The 13,964-nt window shown below is 39.4% G+C and overlaps 1 protein-coding gene across 1 annotated transcript; it reads left to right on the top strand.

Annotated features, from left to right (window-relative positions):
- Positions 1-2,864: 2,864 nt before the first annotated feature.
- LOC124132757 (fascin-like) lies at positions 2,865-12,160 on the top strand. Its single transcript, XM_046496861.2, has 4 exons — positions 2,865-3,844; positions 8,996-9,155; positions 9,613-9,917; positions 10,643-12,160. Exons 1-4 carry the CDS (start codon positions 2,983-2,985, stop codon positions 10,846-10,848), a joined length of 1,533 nt encoding a protein of 510 aa, XP_046352817.1. The 5' UTR covers positions 2,865-2,982; the 3' UTR covers positions 10,849-12,160.
- Positions 12,161-13,964: the final 1,804 nt, after the last annotated feature.

Below are 13,964 nucleotides of genomic sequence, written 5' to 3'. Positions count from 1 at the left end.
TGGCTATCTAATATTCGATAGTCACGTTTTGTGACCTGAGTAGGTTACCGGACATCTGTTAAAATGCAAGCTTTACACGGGAGAACCGGTTGAACTTAATTTCCCTGATATTTTGATAAAAAAATATTATGCCATTCTATTTAAAATCAGAGAAAACTATATGTGGTGATGGGACTAAGGTTGTTCAAAGTTACCATTTTGTGTGAACTAAATTGGGTCTGAATTGAATGATGCGTCGTAAAATATACACACTCTGCCACAGGTGAATATCAATGATGTTGTGTTCATCACTTTCAAATATGTAAACTTAAACTCACCGATATTTGTGTGAGGTTAATTGCCATATTTGTAAGATAAATTTGGTTAGGCCATTGGCTTCATGATATATAATTACGTGTACATTTTCACAGCATACTTCAACACCAGTGCTACAGCGATGTGTGTACCATGTGTGTACCATGTGTGTACCCTGTCCAACGAGAGCATTCTGTTCAATCTTATTCTATTCTACGGAATACATGCAAACCGCCCAAGTGGTCTAGTTGATAGAGCGTCTGCCCGGAGAGAGGCAGGTGGGTGGTTCATATCAACAGGCGTAAAAAGATGATAGTTGTTGTTACCCTGCCTAGCATTAAATATGGAGAAACAAGGACTAGTCGGTTCCGATTCAGTATACTGTGAGGTGCGGTATCCATGTTAACACTGGGCGTGATATCTCCGTGGGACACACACGCACACACACACGTCTCTATGAACACGACGTTAAGCCACATTTCACCCAATCTTACCTTTTCCATTTGGCCAAAATCTCAAGCAATCATATCGTAGCCAGCATGTTTTGCCACGGGGATTCTGTATGTTGACAAGACTGCTGTACACGTCCTATGTTTGACGTTTTGGCTCCAATGGGAAGGATGATTTGCCAAATAACTCAAAATCGTGAATAGTCCATTATTTGTTTGTTTATTTGTTGTTTAACGCCGCACTCAGCAATATTCAAGCTATATGATGGCGGTCTGTAACTTATCGAGTCTGGACCAGACAATCCAGTAATTGACATCATGAGCATCGATCCACGCAACTGGGGTACGATGACATGCATCAACCAAGTCAGCGAACCTGACCGCCTCATAATTTTTTTAATAACTTTTCCAGTGATGGGAATAAAAATAACAAACAACAGATATTGTTGGATACAGGGTATTCATTGCCCTGTACCTACTGACATTTAATAGAATATTCCCGATTTTTAGTTATTTTGCAATTTGGAGCCAAACACACAGTAGAATGGTGATCGAGTGGTTATTGTTGGTGACCCCGCAGAACGCATGTCATGAAAAGAAACCGTGGATTGTTCTTCTGTTATCAAAGATACTGGTTTGATTGGGCCAGATGTAATGGCTAAAGTATTGCTTTATAATATAAAACTGAATAATGTTGGCTAACTACAGTGAAAGAAAAAGAACACTTAGTCAATGAAAACATGAAGCTTTCCTCTTCTGCTGTGGATTCAAGCAAACTAGACTTGGTTACTTTGATCTAGACTTGCCTATGCTTTTAGTAAAAAGAAACATACATAAAATATATAAATTCCAGTCATAGCGCAGGACAACAGTGTATGCACCACTAGCCCTTTGACTTTCTCACGTCTAACCCAGCGAACCCCATTACTTGACTTGGGAGGACATTGTTGAGAAATTTATTAAGTGAAACGAGGTAGGTCTACTGCAACTACAGTTTTGTCTCCGTGAAGATGCATGGATGATCTCTGAACGTTTTAAATATATGCCCGGGCCATCGTGTCCCTAAATCCTAACCCACACATAACATACAACATACTCTATGGTCGATGGGTCTAGTGTCGTGGGAGGAAGAGAATGAATTGATCTTGCAGCTAATATAATCTCATATTCAGAGAGTCAAACAATACATTACATACTGTGAAATATCACATGGCGAATCCTTCACGAGTAAAATATAATGATGTGTAAAAAAATCAAACTACGTTTAATCAAAAACGCTTGATATATTCTGGTGTTGAAGTCATAAGAAACAAACAACTACAGTAACCGGTCTTGGAATGGAAACGTTCTTGGAACCTCTAGGGCGATCGCTTACTTCCCAAGGACTGTCTCAGTGACCGGTTGCAGGACATGAGCTCTGCCCACATTAGTCAATAAATACAGAAGTTATCTCCCTTAGAACACTCGTCACGCACGATTGCGCCCGATGGACGAAAAGTGTGTGCATTGATGTTGTGTTCAAGACGACGTAAGAACATGTTAAGAGTAACATGACAGATTATTTGACTGCCCGAAGAGTGCTAAACAGCTAAACTGTCCTTGGCCAACGAGTGTGGTCGGGCAAAACAATTATGAGAGACGACTATCGTTGAAATCCGGTACCAGCTAGGCTACTTCTTCGAATTTCGTTGAGCCTAATGTAACAATGTTACACGCATGTGACCACTCACCCCAAATCGTGAAAAGTCATTTGTCGACAATTCAGAATTTACTTAGATCTATATCAAAATTAAAACTTTGACATTTTTCTCGGACCTTGTTTTTGTTTACAAATTGAGGCGTGAATCGATAGAATGGGCTCGCTAAAACAGATTGAAATACAAATCACCGCAAACGAATTCACTTCACTCCCTGTAAAACTATCAGCCGAAATATGATACACATTCAGCTCTAAACACAACTGCGGCATGAACTTTTTGACAAGCAACCCGACTCCCGAATTGCATTCCCCTCACATGAGCCGTCGACAAAGAACTCTCTTGTGGAGAGGGAGTGGAATGCCTCAACCAATCAAATTTCGACTCATAATGTGACGCAGTCAAAACGAGGCCCAACGTGCAGCTTGTCGGCTGCTAACATAAAAGACTGGGAGCTTAGGCAGGCAGGTAGTGTTTGGCTGAGTTGTGTCATAGGTATTTGCCGTGTTTATATGAAATCATAATTTTGCTATAGATTCAGGATGTCTACAAACGGAAATGCTAATGGTCACAGTCACGGTGGACCAGATGTTTTGCAGTGGAAAGTTGGATTGATAAATAATGCACAGAAATATTTGACAGCGGAGACATTTGGATTTAAAATCAATGCATCTGGCCAAGGTCTGAAGAAAAAGCAAACTTGGATACTAGAACAAGACACAAAGGACGAGGTAGTGTACATTAGGAGCCACTTGGGTCGTTATATATCTGCGGATAAATATGGAAAAGTTACATGTGAGAAAGAAGCTGACGAACTTGAACGTTGTGACAAATTTGTCGTTGAGTATGCCAAGGATGGAAGCGGTCGATGGGCATTCAGAAATCTTGAACACGGGAATTATTTTGGGGGAACCGATGACAATGTGCAGTGTTTCTCTAAGACCGTCACAGACACTGAGTTATGGATTGTCCAGTTGGCAATTCACCCCCAAGTCAACCTCCGTAACGTCAACCGTAAACGTTATGCTGTGCTCTGCGACGACGAAATCCAGTGCAAAGAAATCGTTCCATGGGGTGAAGCTGGACTTGTCATTCTGCATTTTGCCGATGGGAAATATTCTCTGAAAACCTGCGACAATAGATTCTTGCATAGAGATGGCAGTCTTGTCAATGAGCTTGAGGATGATGCCAAATTTACGCTAGAAATCAGGTCAGGTGCTACCTGCGGCCTTGCGTTCAAAGACTGTAAAGGATATTATCTGACGGCTGTTGGATCCACTGCAACCATGAAAGGGGGTAAAAACAAGACAGTTGGAAAAGATGAATTATTCACCCTTGAAGATAGTCACCCACAAGTTGTCCTCACAAGCACAAACAATAAGAAATTTGTATCGATTAAACAAGGTAAAGTGTCACCTGAATTATACTGCTTATTTAGTATTTAGTATTAACATTTGTTACCAATGCGCTGTAGATATATAATACACCACAGGAATTCGTGGCAATACTGTAAATATCAGTTTAAATAACCATCGATTTTATTTACACATTCGAATTCATGTTTTTACCCATATACTCTACAGGCTATATACAGATATACTGTGACAGATTCAGCCTGTTATAATGATTATTTATTACGTAGATCTAGCCTTGTGTGAGTTCATTATAAAGCCATTCATGTAATCTGCTCATTGTGAAACTTGGAATTTATATCCAAAACAATTCTGGGTAGTTTGTTTGACATATTTTGTTTTATGCAATGTTTCCAATGCATATGAAATCAGAGATACGCGAGAAAGCCATGAAAGCAGTTGCCTGTCACTCACTCCCAGTCACCGCATAAGCATCACTGTAAAAGCATGCGCGCACGTGCTTTTGTAAACTCGTGTTCAGAGATCGTGTTTTCACAATATTCAGATCGATTTCACGTCTCGCCTTTATCAGCACAGTGAAACATTTCTCACATCGTTGCGGTTTTTCTTCCTCTTGTTTTGCCTTTGTCGAGTTAAAAAATGACACCAATGTCACCGTGACATGCAGACACATTACACTGTTAAGCCCAATTTGCCCTCTATTAGGCCCAATGTTCACGTGACAATAGTGCTGGTAGCATAAAACTAACCTTAGAAAATCATTCAAGGCTATAAATGTATTATATGCGCTGCAGTATTTTGTTAATATTATATCTTAACTACTATATCGCTACATGGCTGCAATATTGCCGATGCGATATAAAATGGTAACGTACACAATCATTTTAGTTTGTCAATCATGTTCGATGGATCAGTGATGCATATTTTCAGTCATTTTATGTTCAGCATACATCAATATTTCAACTTAATGTAGTTTTTTTCTGTTTGTGAAAAGGAAAGATGGAAGACTAGTAAGCATTTTATTGATTAATGTATGTTAAAGCCCAGTCAAGGTTGCCATGGCGACTTTCCCTACGAAGATGAGTCACATTTCACAAAATTTCGCGTTTGTATTTAGCGTCCCTACAATCTCCCACATGAGGAACCCATTTTTTGTATGTATCTTTGAAAAAAGTATTCTCAGCCTTCCGGCAATGTTCACCAGCTGCTCGTTATTCCTTGCATTGTTCGGAGGATTTAACCTTCATTTCGCAAAACAAACTTAATTAGACCTTTTGAATTCTGCCCAAACGTTTTGAATGAAGAATAGAAGTTGCAATGCCTTACCTAGTCTGTCTCGCATTTCCTGGACCATATTATCTTGCCTTACTGTAATGCTAAATCCCGTAAATGGAGCAAGTCTATCGATTCTGAATACCCCATTTCAGTAGGGCTCCTGTTTGATTTAAATGGAGTTGTTTGTTTCTATCAAAATTTTATATTTTCATTGACTAAGCCTTAGCCTATGCCTTACGGTATTGTCCCTCTTTAAGAGTTCGGCTTATATCAGATTTCGTCTCCCGTTAGTTTTCCGACACTTATTCGTACCAGTGTGAAGGTTCTAATGTGATAGAAAGAAATTATAAGCTGTACCTGACAATGCCCGGCTTTAATTGTAGTTGATTGCACAGTTAAAAGGCCACGGTAATTGGGTATGATGACACACTGATGTCAGCCAGGAGGAATTCCAGATTTTGAGACTCTCTTACGATAACTTCCAAGCAGATGCTGAATGCAAATGAAAAGATCAGTAAATAAGTGTGCATCGACACGTTGTGACGTCTTATTTGATATTAATGCGTCTTTAGTGTACAAAACACGTCTTGAACCTTTTTTGAAGTTAATGTAGAGATGCAAGTGTTTTTGTTATGTCCTGAGTCCACAGTATATGTTACCTGTTATGTAATGGCGATAGTTTGCTTTGTGGCATGTGTGTTTAGAATGGAAAAGGGACTTCGCATGTCTTGCTCAACACTCGCAGAAGTAGATTTGACAATTTAACGAGGATTAAGTGTTGTCAATTGTTGGTCAGGAATCCTTTGTACAACATAGTCGAGTAGCGCCCTTGTTGGCTGAGCCAATGCATCCTCCGTTTCAGGAACGCGACCAGCCCCTCAGCAGCTACGAAACAATATTGACATATCCTGATGATACACGGCATGTTTGGAAATTTAGCTAAGCATGTATGAAGTTTCTAAGGAGAGCCTTTATATTGACCTTCAGGCGTAGGGGCTGCAGTGTTAAATCACTAAAGCAACATAATTCACGTAATCTCCCGTTTAGCCAAAAGTAGGGAACCATTTAGTACCTTTTATTGCATCCTTGTATCGTAGGAATTTAAAGGAAAAAGACAAGGAGAGATTATTATGGAAGTTTTGTGTACTAAGGTGGTGAACTGTAGTCAAATTTACATTTCTTTAACCAAATAAACAGATATTGTAGTTTGTTATTTGGTCTTGAAACTGACAACTGATTGACGATTATGCCTTGTGCAGTCAGTGCATTCTGTAGCACGTGAGAATGGTCATCTCTTGTTCTTGACACCGACCCTGAATGGAGTGTTTTGAGCGTGGAAGACAATATTTACATGTTCTATGTTGTCAACCTGTTCTTTTGTCTTGACTGTAGGTATGCAACTGAGTGAGACCTTTATATAGGCTTTGACCTTTTAGTTTGGCATTTTCGTTGATCATGTGCATAGATGTCATGGTTTTCGGTTTTCTCAGAAAATCGATTCAAGTGAAAAACCAAAAATTCATGATTGCAAGGACCATTGCTACGTCGTTATCTATAGTGATAGAACCTCGAGTTGGCTGCATTCTTCATTGATAAATAAGGTCAGGCGGTTCAGAGTCATTAAAATTCTAGTGTTTCTGTGGCTAGTTGCGTGCACGGCAATGTGAAGGACGACTGGAATTACAGACCATAGCTTCACGCTGGAGGGCTAATGAACAACTGAGGTCCTCTCTGCGTGCTTGTATGGTGCACAACATGGACTTCTTTGTTATGTATCCATGGCTGTCATTTAGTGAAGACGAGGATGTCGTCTGCCTGATGTCGATCAATAAATTTGAGATCGTTTTTGGGATAGTTCAGGTCGCCGCCACTGATTGCTGGCTGTCAAACATCTTTAGCAGTGTTCTGAAAGTCCTGCAGTATACTTTGCCAGCAGACCATGTTCAACAATCATTGTGTCATGATGGTGTAAAAAACTCAAAGTAAAATGACTTGTTCTTAGTAAAATGAGTACGATATTTTTTCTTTATCACCCCGTACAAAAATATATATTGATAGCATCCACTTGAAATATTAAGTTCATAATGGCACTCAGTTGCGGAAATCGTGATCTGTTCATTTAATCAATGCTTGTACATGTTTAAAAAAGGGTTTTGATTTTGTCAGACATCTGAAAAACGTGAGAATGATGGAAATGAACACGTTAAGCTTTTCCTGTTACTTCCTTATTGAATACATGTGATCGTTAAACTAACGAACGACTTGACGCTGGAATAAGAGGACTCTAAAGGTTCACTAAACTCCTGTGGTTTTCCACATCCTTCAGAGGTTCTTCATCAGAGTTCAGACCATTTCTACGATGTGGGCAGCATGTGTTAAAAGTTTGTCAGCAGTGAGCTGTTTGCTCGGTGGCGTTGTTACAACATGACGGACGGTGCTGACTACTGTCAAAGGTGTTGTGATCCCCATTTCACATCGGCTAGTGTTTTAAACTGACTTGATGAATGTAATGAACACCATCGAGCACTTCTGACAAACGGAAGCAGTTGCTGCAGCAATTGATATGTCAAGTTGTTTGGCTTTCGATTCCCAGAGTTATTGGTCGACATAATTACGATTAGAATTACTTACATTGATATTAATGATAACAGGTTTTTTTATACACTCCTGCTTCACTGTAATGTGAATATCTTCGGCTTTCGTGACAACGATTAAACTATTTCCGTTTAGGAAGCTCTAATTATAGTTCAATAATTATTCAGTTAAATGATCCTAAGTCAAAGTAGACCCCCAACAAAATACCTTATTCTCACCACATGTATTAAACCGACTTGATATAACACATGCGTCCTGGGGGATTGAGAAACAAAATCAATATTTACGGTTTCAAGCAGTTGTGTAATGAGAACCTGTACAGAGTGTATTTATCCAGTGAGAGCATGCCCCCCATCTTTGCGCCACAGTAGCCTTAGTAAATGCAGTGGGTGTCTGTAACGACACTGTTTACATGCGGAACTCTAGGCGACCCCACATCACGTAATTGTATCCTGATATCTGACACTGCCTGGTTGCTTTCAGACACGGTTAGGTTTGTCATTGAGACAAGTCAGACGTCAAGTGTGAATGTAACGTACCTGATATATTCGACCCGTGAAGATACCGGGGTAGAATAGGTCTTCAGCAACCCACGCTTGTCGTAAAGGGTGACTATGCTTGTCGTAAAAGGCGACTAACGGGATCGGGTGGTCAGGCTCGCTGACTTGGTTGATGCATGTCATCGATCCCAATTGCGTGGATCGATGCTCATGATATTAATCACTAGATTGTCTGGCCCAGACTTGATTATTTACAGACCGCCGTCATATAGCTGGAATATTGCTGAGTGCGGCGTTAAACAACAAACCAACCTGATATATTCATAGCCGATATTAAGAGAGCTACGTATAATTTTGTTTTCCACGTGTTATTTGTCAGAGTAATTCGTATAACTGCTGATTTATACATCATGGTGCCTTTGTACAAAACAACCTCAGTGCTACGACTGTCCTGTAGTAAGTCTATGTTAAGGTATTCGAGTTATGATTAATAGCATGTTTGAATGATACTGTCATTATTGTGAAGAAGTCAACTGATTTCTTTCTGACTTTCTGTCAATCTGAATGTGTAGGGATGGGCCCCTGCACCTTTTGAAGCTGATTTTAAATGACTAGAGTTGCCACAATGAAGATGTCAACCTTAGTGACTTTTCAAACCTGAACTTCAGTCAAGCTGATATGATATTAGGCTGGGACTTTTAGTGAGTGTGAGTTTGTATTAAATGTTGAACCTTATCAGTGGGAGATTGTTACAAATGATATGGTGATGCTTTTGTAATCTGCATTTGAATGTGTTTGTATATTTGTTTTAGGTGTGGATCTGTCAGCCAATCAGTCAGAATTGTGTGAAAAGTCGACATTCCAGATGGAGTTTGACAAACCCAGTCAAAAGTGGTCCTTCAGAACAACAGCAGACAACAAGTACTGGTCCCTCGAGTCCTTTGGAGGAATCCAAGCAACTTGTTTGACTGTGTGAGTTTTTAGCTGACTGGAAATTAACATTTTCATTTTTTGGAAAGTTGATGAAAAGTTTATTTGGCTTAGATATATGTCCATACGTAACCATCAAGTGTCTGTCATTTTAAAAAAAAGTTAAAAAAGCTTCAAATAGGACTTACATATTGCTGAATAGAGCGTTAAACAACAAACAAACAAATAATTCTGAAAATGTAACAACCTCAAAAGTGGTTACATTAAAGATACTGAGACCTTTGTACAGGTGCACTCACTAGCCATGTACTATGATGTAGAAAAGAAACATATAATGGTGTAGCGCAGTTTTATTGTCTATTCAAGACCGCTGGTTTAAAGTAAAAACGCTTGACAAGCACAGATACTTTCAGTCAGATTCATTCTAAAGCCTTCTGCCTTGTTTACCATGTCTAATTTAGGTAATGCTTCTCTTATTCTGTCACATTGGCCATTTCAGGTCCAATAAGTCCCTGTTTGGTGTGGAGTCCATGGGGGATGGCACAGTTATTATCACTGCAGATAACGGTAACTGCTTGTACAACAAACAGACTGGAAGCATCTTATCCAACCTGGAAAACCGAGAAGCGGCCACACGCTTCACAATCCGCATGATCAACAGGCCATTCCTTATCCTCAAGTGTGATTTTGGATTTGTGGGTTTGAAGTCTGCCACATCTACAAAACCAGAATTAGTCTGCAACAAGACAACTTATGGAGTAACCTTCTTGGAACCACAGGATGATGGGAAATATTATATGAAAGGTAGGTCAGGCTGGCCTTGCTTATTGTTTATTTGTATTGAAAAGTAGAGCTCTTGACGTGTAAGAAATGAAAATAGTCAACAGTAAAGGATTGGCTTATCAATATCTGAGTAAGACAAATAGGACTGCTTGTACTAGTGTTACATATACAAATCCTTCTTTTATAGTAGCCATTTGTGGATTGATGCTCATGGTTTATTCTCCCTGCAGTGTTTTATTGTATGATAAACAACGACCACAAGCCCATTTATTTCTTATATGAGATATGAACATTTTGTACAGCCCCTTTGGAAACAATACATTCATTAATAGTAGGACATTCCTCACTTGTATAATAAATATAGAATACTAAACAAGCTCCCGTGTAATACCAATTTTATGAAACGAGTGAATATTCACAAGTGGTCTCTTCACGGGCAAGTAATAAATTCAGAATCTTCAGTCAAACAAGAAATTACATGTATTCAGTTGATTGTAGTAATTAAACCATTATGATGTCACGCTATTGTTCTTCCAGTTCTGAGGCAGGAATTCAGTGACCATTCTGAACATGTATTTTATTCAGTAAAGCTGATGCAACTCTTGGTCAATATGCAAAATTATAGAGAAATTATACATCAACCGTAACATGATTTCTCCAGTAGGTAATGGTAATTTTATAGATAGGAAGGCATGTTTGTACAGGAAGATTGCACATGGTAATAATACACCTATATTCTCTTCCAGCTTTGAACAACAAGTACTGGTCTGTAGCTGATGACAATAGCCTGCTAGCCGACTCTGACACTGGTACCTGCCCCTTCTTGATAGAGTTCCAGGGACAGTCCCTACTCTCAATCAAGGCCCCTAACGGCAAATACCTGAAAGGAGAACAAAACAGTTTTGTTGCCAAAGGAGAGGAAATTGATTCCTCCACCCTGTGGGAGTACTAGCTCAAACAGTGGAAGAAAGACAAGCAAGCCGGCTGGCTGACTGACTGACCCACAGGCCTGTGTGGACCACAACCAAACTGTGCTTTCATGTATGACGATGATGATGTAAAGATCGCTGGCTGGGACCAATATTCAACATTCAGCCACTTTTCTATTATATATTTGTTGCCAGTGTTACACCAGTGGTGTTATGAAGGTAATTGGGCATATTTCAAATGCCTATCATTAATCAGCGGATTTGTGTACAGATGAAGTTTCCTATGTTTTACCCTATTGGGTGATATGTATTTCCATCATATTTGTACTGAGAAGATTCACTATTGCCAACAGTTGCTAGCTTCTCTCATGAAATGTTTTCCTCAACATACATGGTGCTCCAATTCCATGTTGATACAATAATGTGGATTAAAGCTCCAACCCTTTCCACATGGAAACAGATGAAGAAATATTTTATTAGCATATGTATTTACATTTAGTGGACCAGTCATATTTTCAGCATTGTCACTAAATTGTACCAAAATGTCTCAACGAACAAGTAATCTTCCTATGCACATTACCCAAACCATTTTTGATCTCCTGTTAAACATTGCATATATGTTACATGTTCTTCATCCTTCCATAACACATTGAGATTAGACAGAGCAGTTGTATAGCAACCTATGCCCTTGACATATCAACGGTAGTCTTCAGTCAGCTTTGCCCTGAGGAAATCTTAACTGTTAACTCGAACTGAAAACTAGTTATCCATCAGTCCAAGTATGTTGTTAGAGATTTAGCTTGCTACTGTTATACATGTTTCTAATTCTGGAAGATTAATTTATGTTACACAGGTATTTGTAATTGTTCCATGCTCGTTGCTCACATATTTGGGACTTGTCAAGATCTTGTGATTGTTGTAACAATGTTGTTACTGAAAAGACAAAATGAATACAGGCATATATTGACATATATCTGTTACTGGAACTACTTTAAGGATTATGAGGAATGTTCTCAAGATACCTATGGACTAATAATTTCCCCAGAGTGCAACTGTGCTTTGGATGGACCTTAGTCAAGAGTCTCCCTGTTTAAGTAGTGTCATCTCTTTCAATTCTTGTTCTCCCTGCATGAATGTGATATGCGAATGATGTATGCTGCTTCACTCCAACACGGAGAGTGTATTGCGAGTACATGTACTCATCTATCTACAGTGGATGACAGACCAATGCTCAGATAGCGCCTCTTTGTGCAATGCTGTTATAACCAGGATCAGTGCTTTGATATGGACCTGTATGTATGCAACTGTTCAGTCAATAAAGCGCTTGAAAATTCAGATTGAATTGGTTTTACATTTAGCATCAATGCAGTTTAGCTTATAATGTATATATATCATTGAAATTTACCATAGTGTCGTAGTATATAGCCATTTTTGACATGCTGTCAAAGTTATCAGTATGACTGTTGATATGTTACATGAATCCAATGAGGCTGTTGACATTCCATGCTGTTTCGTGAGGTATTTACAAATAGATCACTTTCATATACTTTCTAGAAAATTCTCTACTCTGAAGGCTCTTACATCAGTAAGTTGCAACACCTTTTTGATTATATCCTTCTATCAATGTGACACATCATATCCTTTAAGTACATATATATGTAGGTAGGGTATGTCAGGAAGAGAGACTTCGCCTCCAAAAAGTCATTAACCAGGTAGTTTCAGATCGTAATGATGTCAGTAAATCCCCTTGGGATCGTTTTACCATATGGTATTAGCTCATACTAGGTATCAACGCCCCTTTTACTCATGGGTGTTCAAAATATTTGGAGCAGAATAGAATAACACTGTAATTTATACGCCTCGCTTCCCCGCAAGTCTTTGTTAGAAGGTATTTTTGAGAATATAGGAAATGTGTCATAGCTACGCATGACTGGCGTCATTACGGGTAGTACATACACTGTCTGGGAAGGAAAGTCGTGATGTTGACAAGGCGAAAATGAGTACATTCATGACTGAAGGGCACGATTGTAGTTCTTTTCTTTTTTTTTATAGTTGCGTAGAAATAAACGGCCCCTAACAATTCGTGACTTAATGTCATAGTTGTGGATGGTTTATAGCCTGTGGGTTTACTTTGGAGACTTCACGTGGTATGAATCCAGCATTCGTCGAGAGTATCATAAATTCCAAATAACAATCAGCACACAAACTAAAATTGTTATTTAACATGTAACGCAAATCTGGATTAGGCCTTAAGTTTGATTTCTAATCTGGTTTTCTAACGCCTTGAATTTCGACTCCATGACGGTTACCTGAAAATAGCCAAAGATTTAGCTGTTACTCAGACAGCCTACATTCCCTAAGCTGTTGCATTAAAACACCAAAATCGTATAAAACCAGTGCCCGTCATGTTGAGCAAACCCAATTCGGCTGTGAGCAGACGTCACCATGTGAGTTAGAACATATTAGGGTCGTCTGGTATCGATCTGGTGGAACTCCGAGGGTCGGGGTCCTCCCAGACAGCCGCACTGTGTTTACTGGCGCTTATTCTCAATTTGCATTGGGGGATGAAAGTCTTATCTTTGGAGAATTCTATTAAATAATCCAGTTCTGGAAACAATGTTGATGTGGCACGTTACATCACTGATTGGCACAACTTTGACCCTGTCAGCATGACCCGTCCAAGGTCACAACCTAAAACTGGAGGTAGTTTTTTCCCGTAGTTAAGGGTAAATCGTTCTAAAATGCTCACAAGGTCATTCAGCAGTATCGCTGTGAACCCCATGAGATGCCAAAGTGGGTTGTACTACCCTTCTTTTCTTTGAATAAATAGCAGGGATAGACGGGATCCCAGCCTGCTTGTCATGGAATTAGAATTGGTCACGAATCGTTTCTCTCTGTCAGGGCACATATCGGAGTGACTTCACCGAGTGAATGTGATGGCATTAGGTTTATTGACTCGCATATCTTCAGCTTCAGACATTACATGTCATTTGTTCACAGCATGTAAGTATATGAGAGTCAATTGGCACCCAACATTCTGTATACTGCGGCGAGGGTGTTTAATGCTTGCCATCTAACGCTTTGTATGTTGATGCAAATACTAGCTGAATGCATTTTGTGAGTGAAAGGGTGAGTGATG

The sequence above is a fragment of the Haliotis rufescens genome, unplaced genomic scaffold (assembly GCF_023055435.1).
Source record: "Haliotis rufescens isolate VD_foot unplaced genomic scaffold, xgHalRufe1.0.p SCAF_11, whole genome shotgun sequence".
In the NCBI taxonomy this organism is placed as follows: Eukaryota; Metazoa; Mollusca; class Gastropoda; order Lepetellida; family Haliotidae; genus Haliotis; species Haliotis rufescens.
This window is presented reverse-complemented; position numbering and strand designations above follow the sequence as displayed.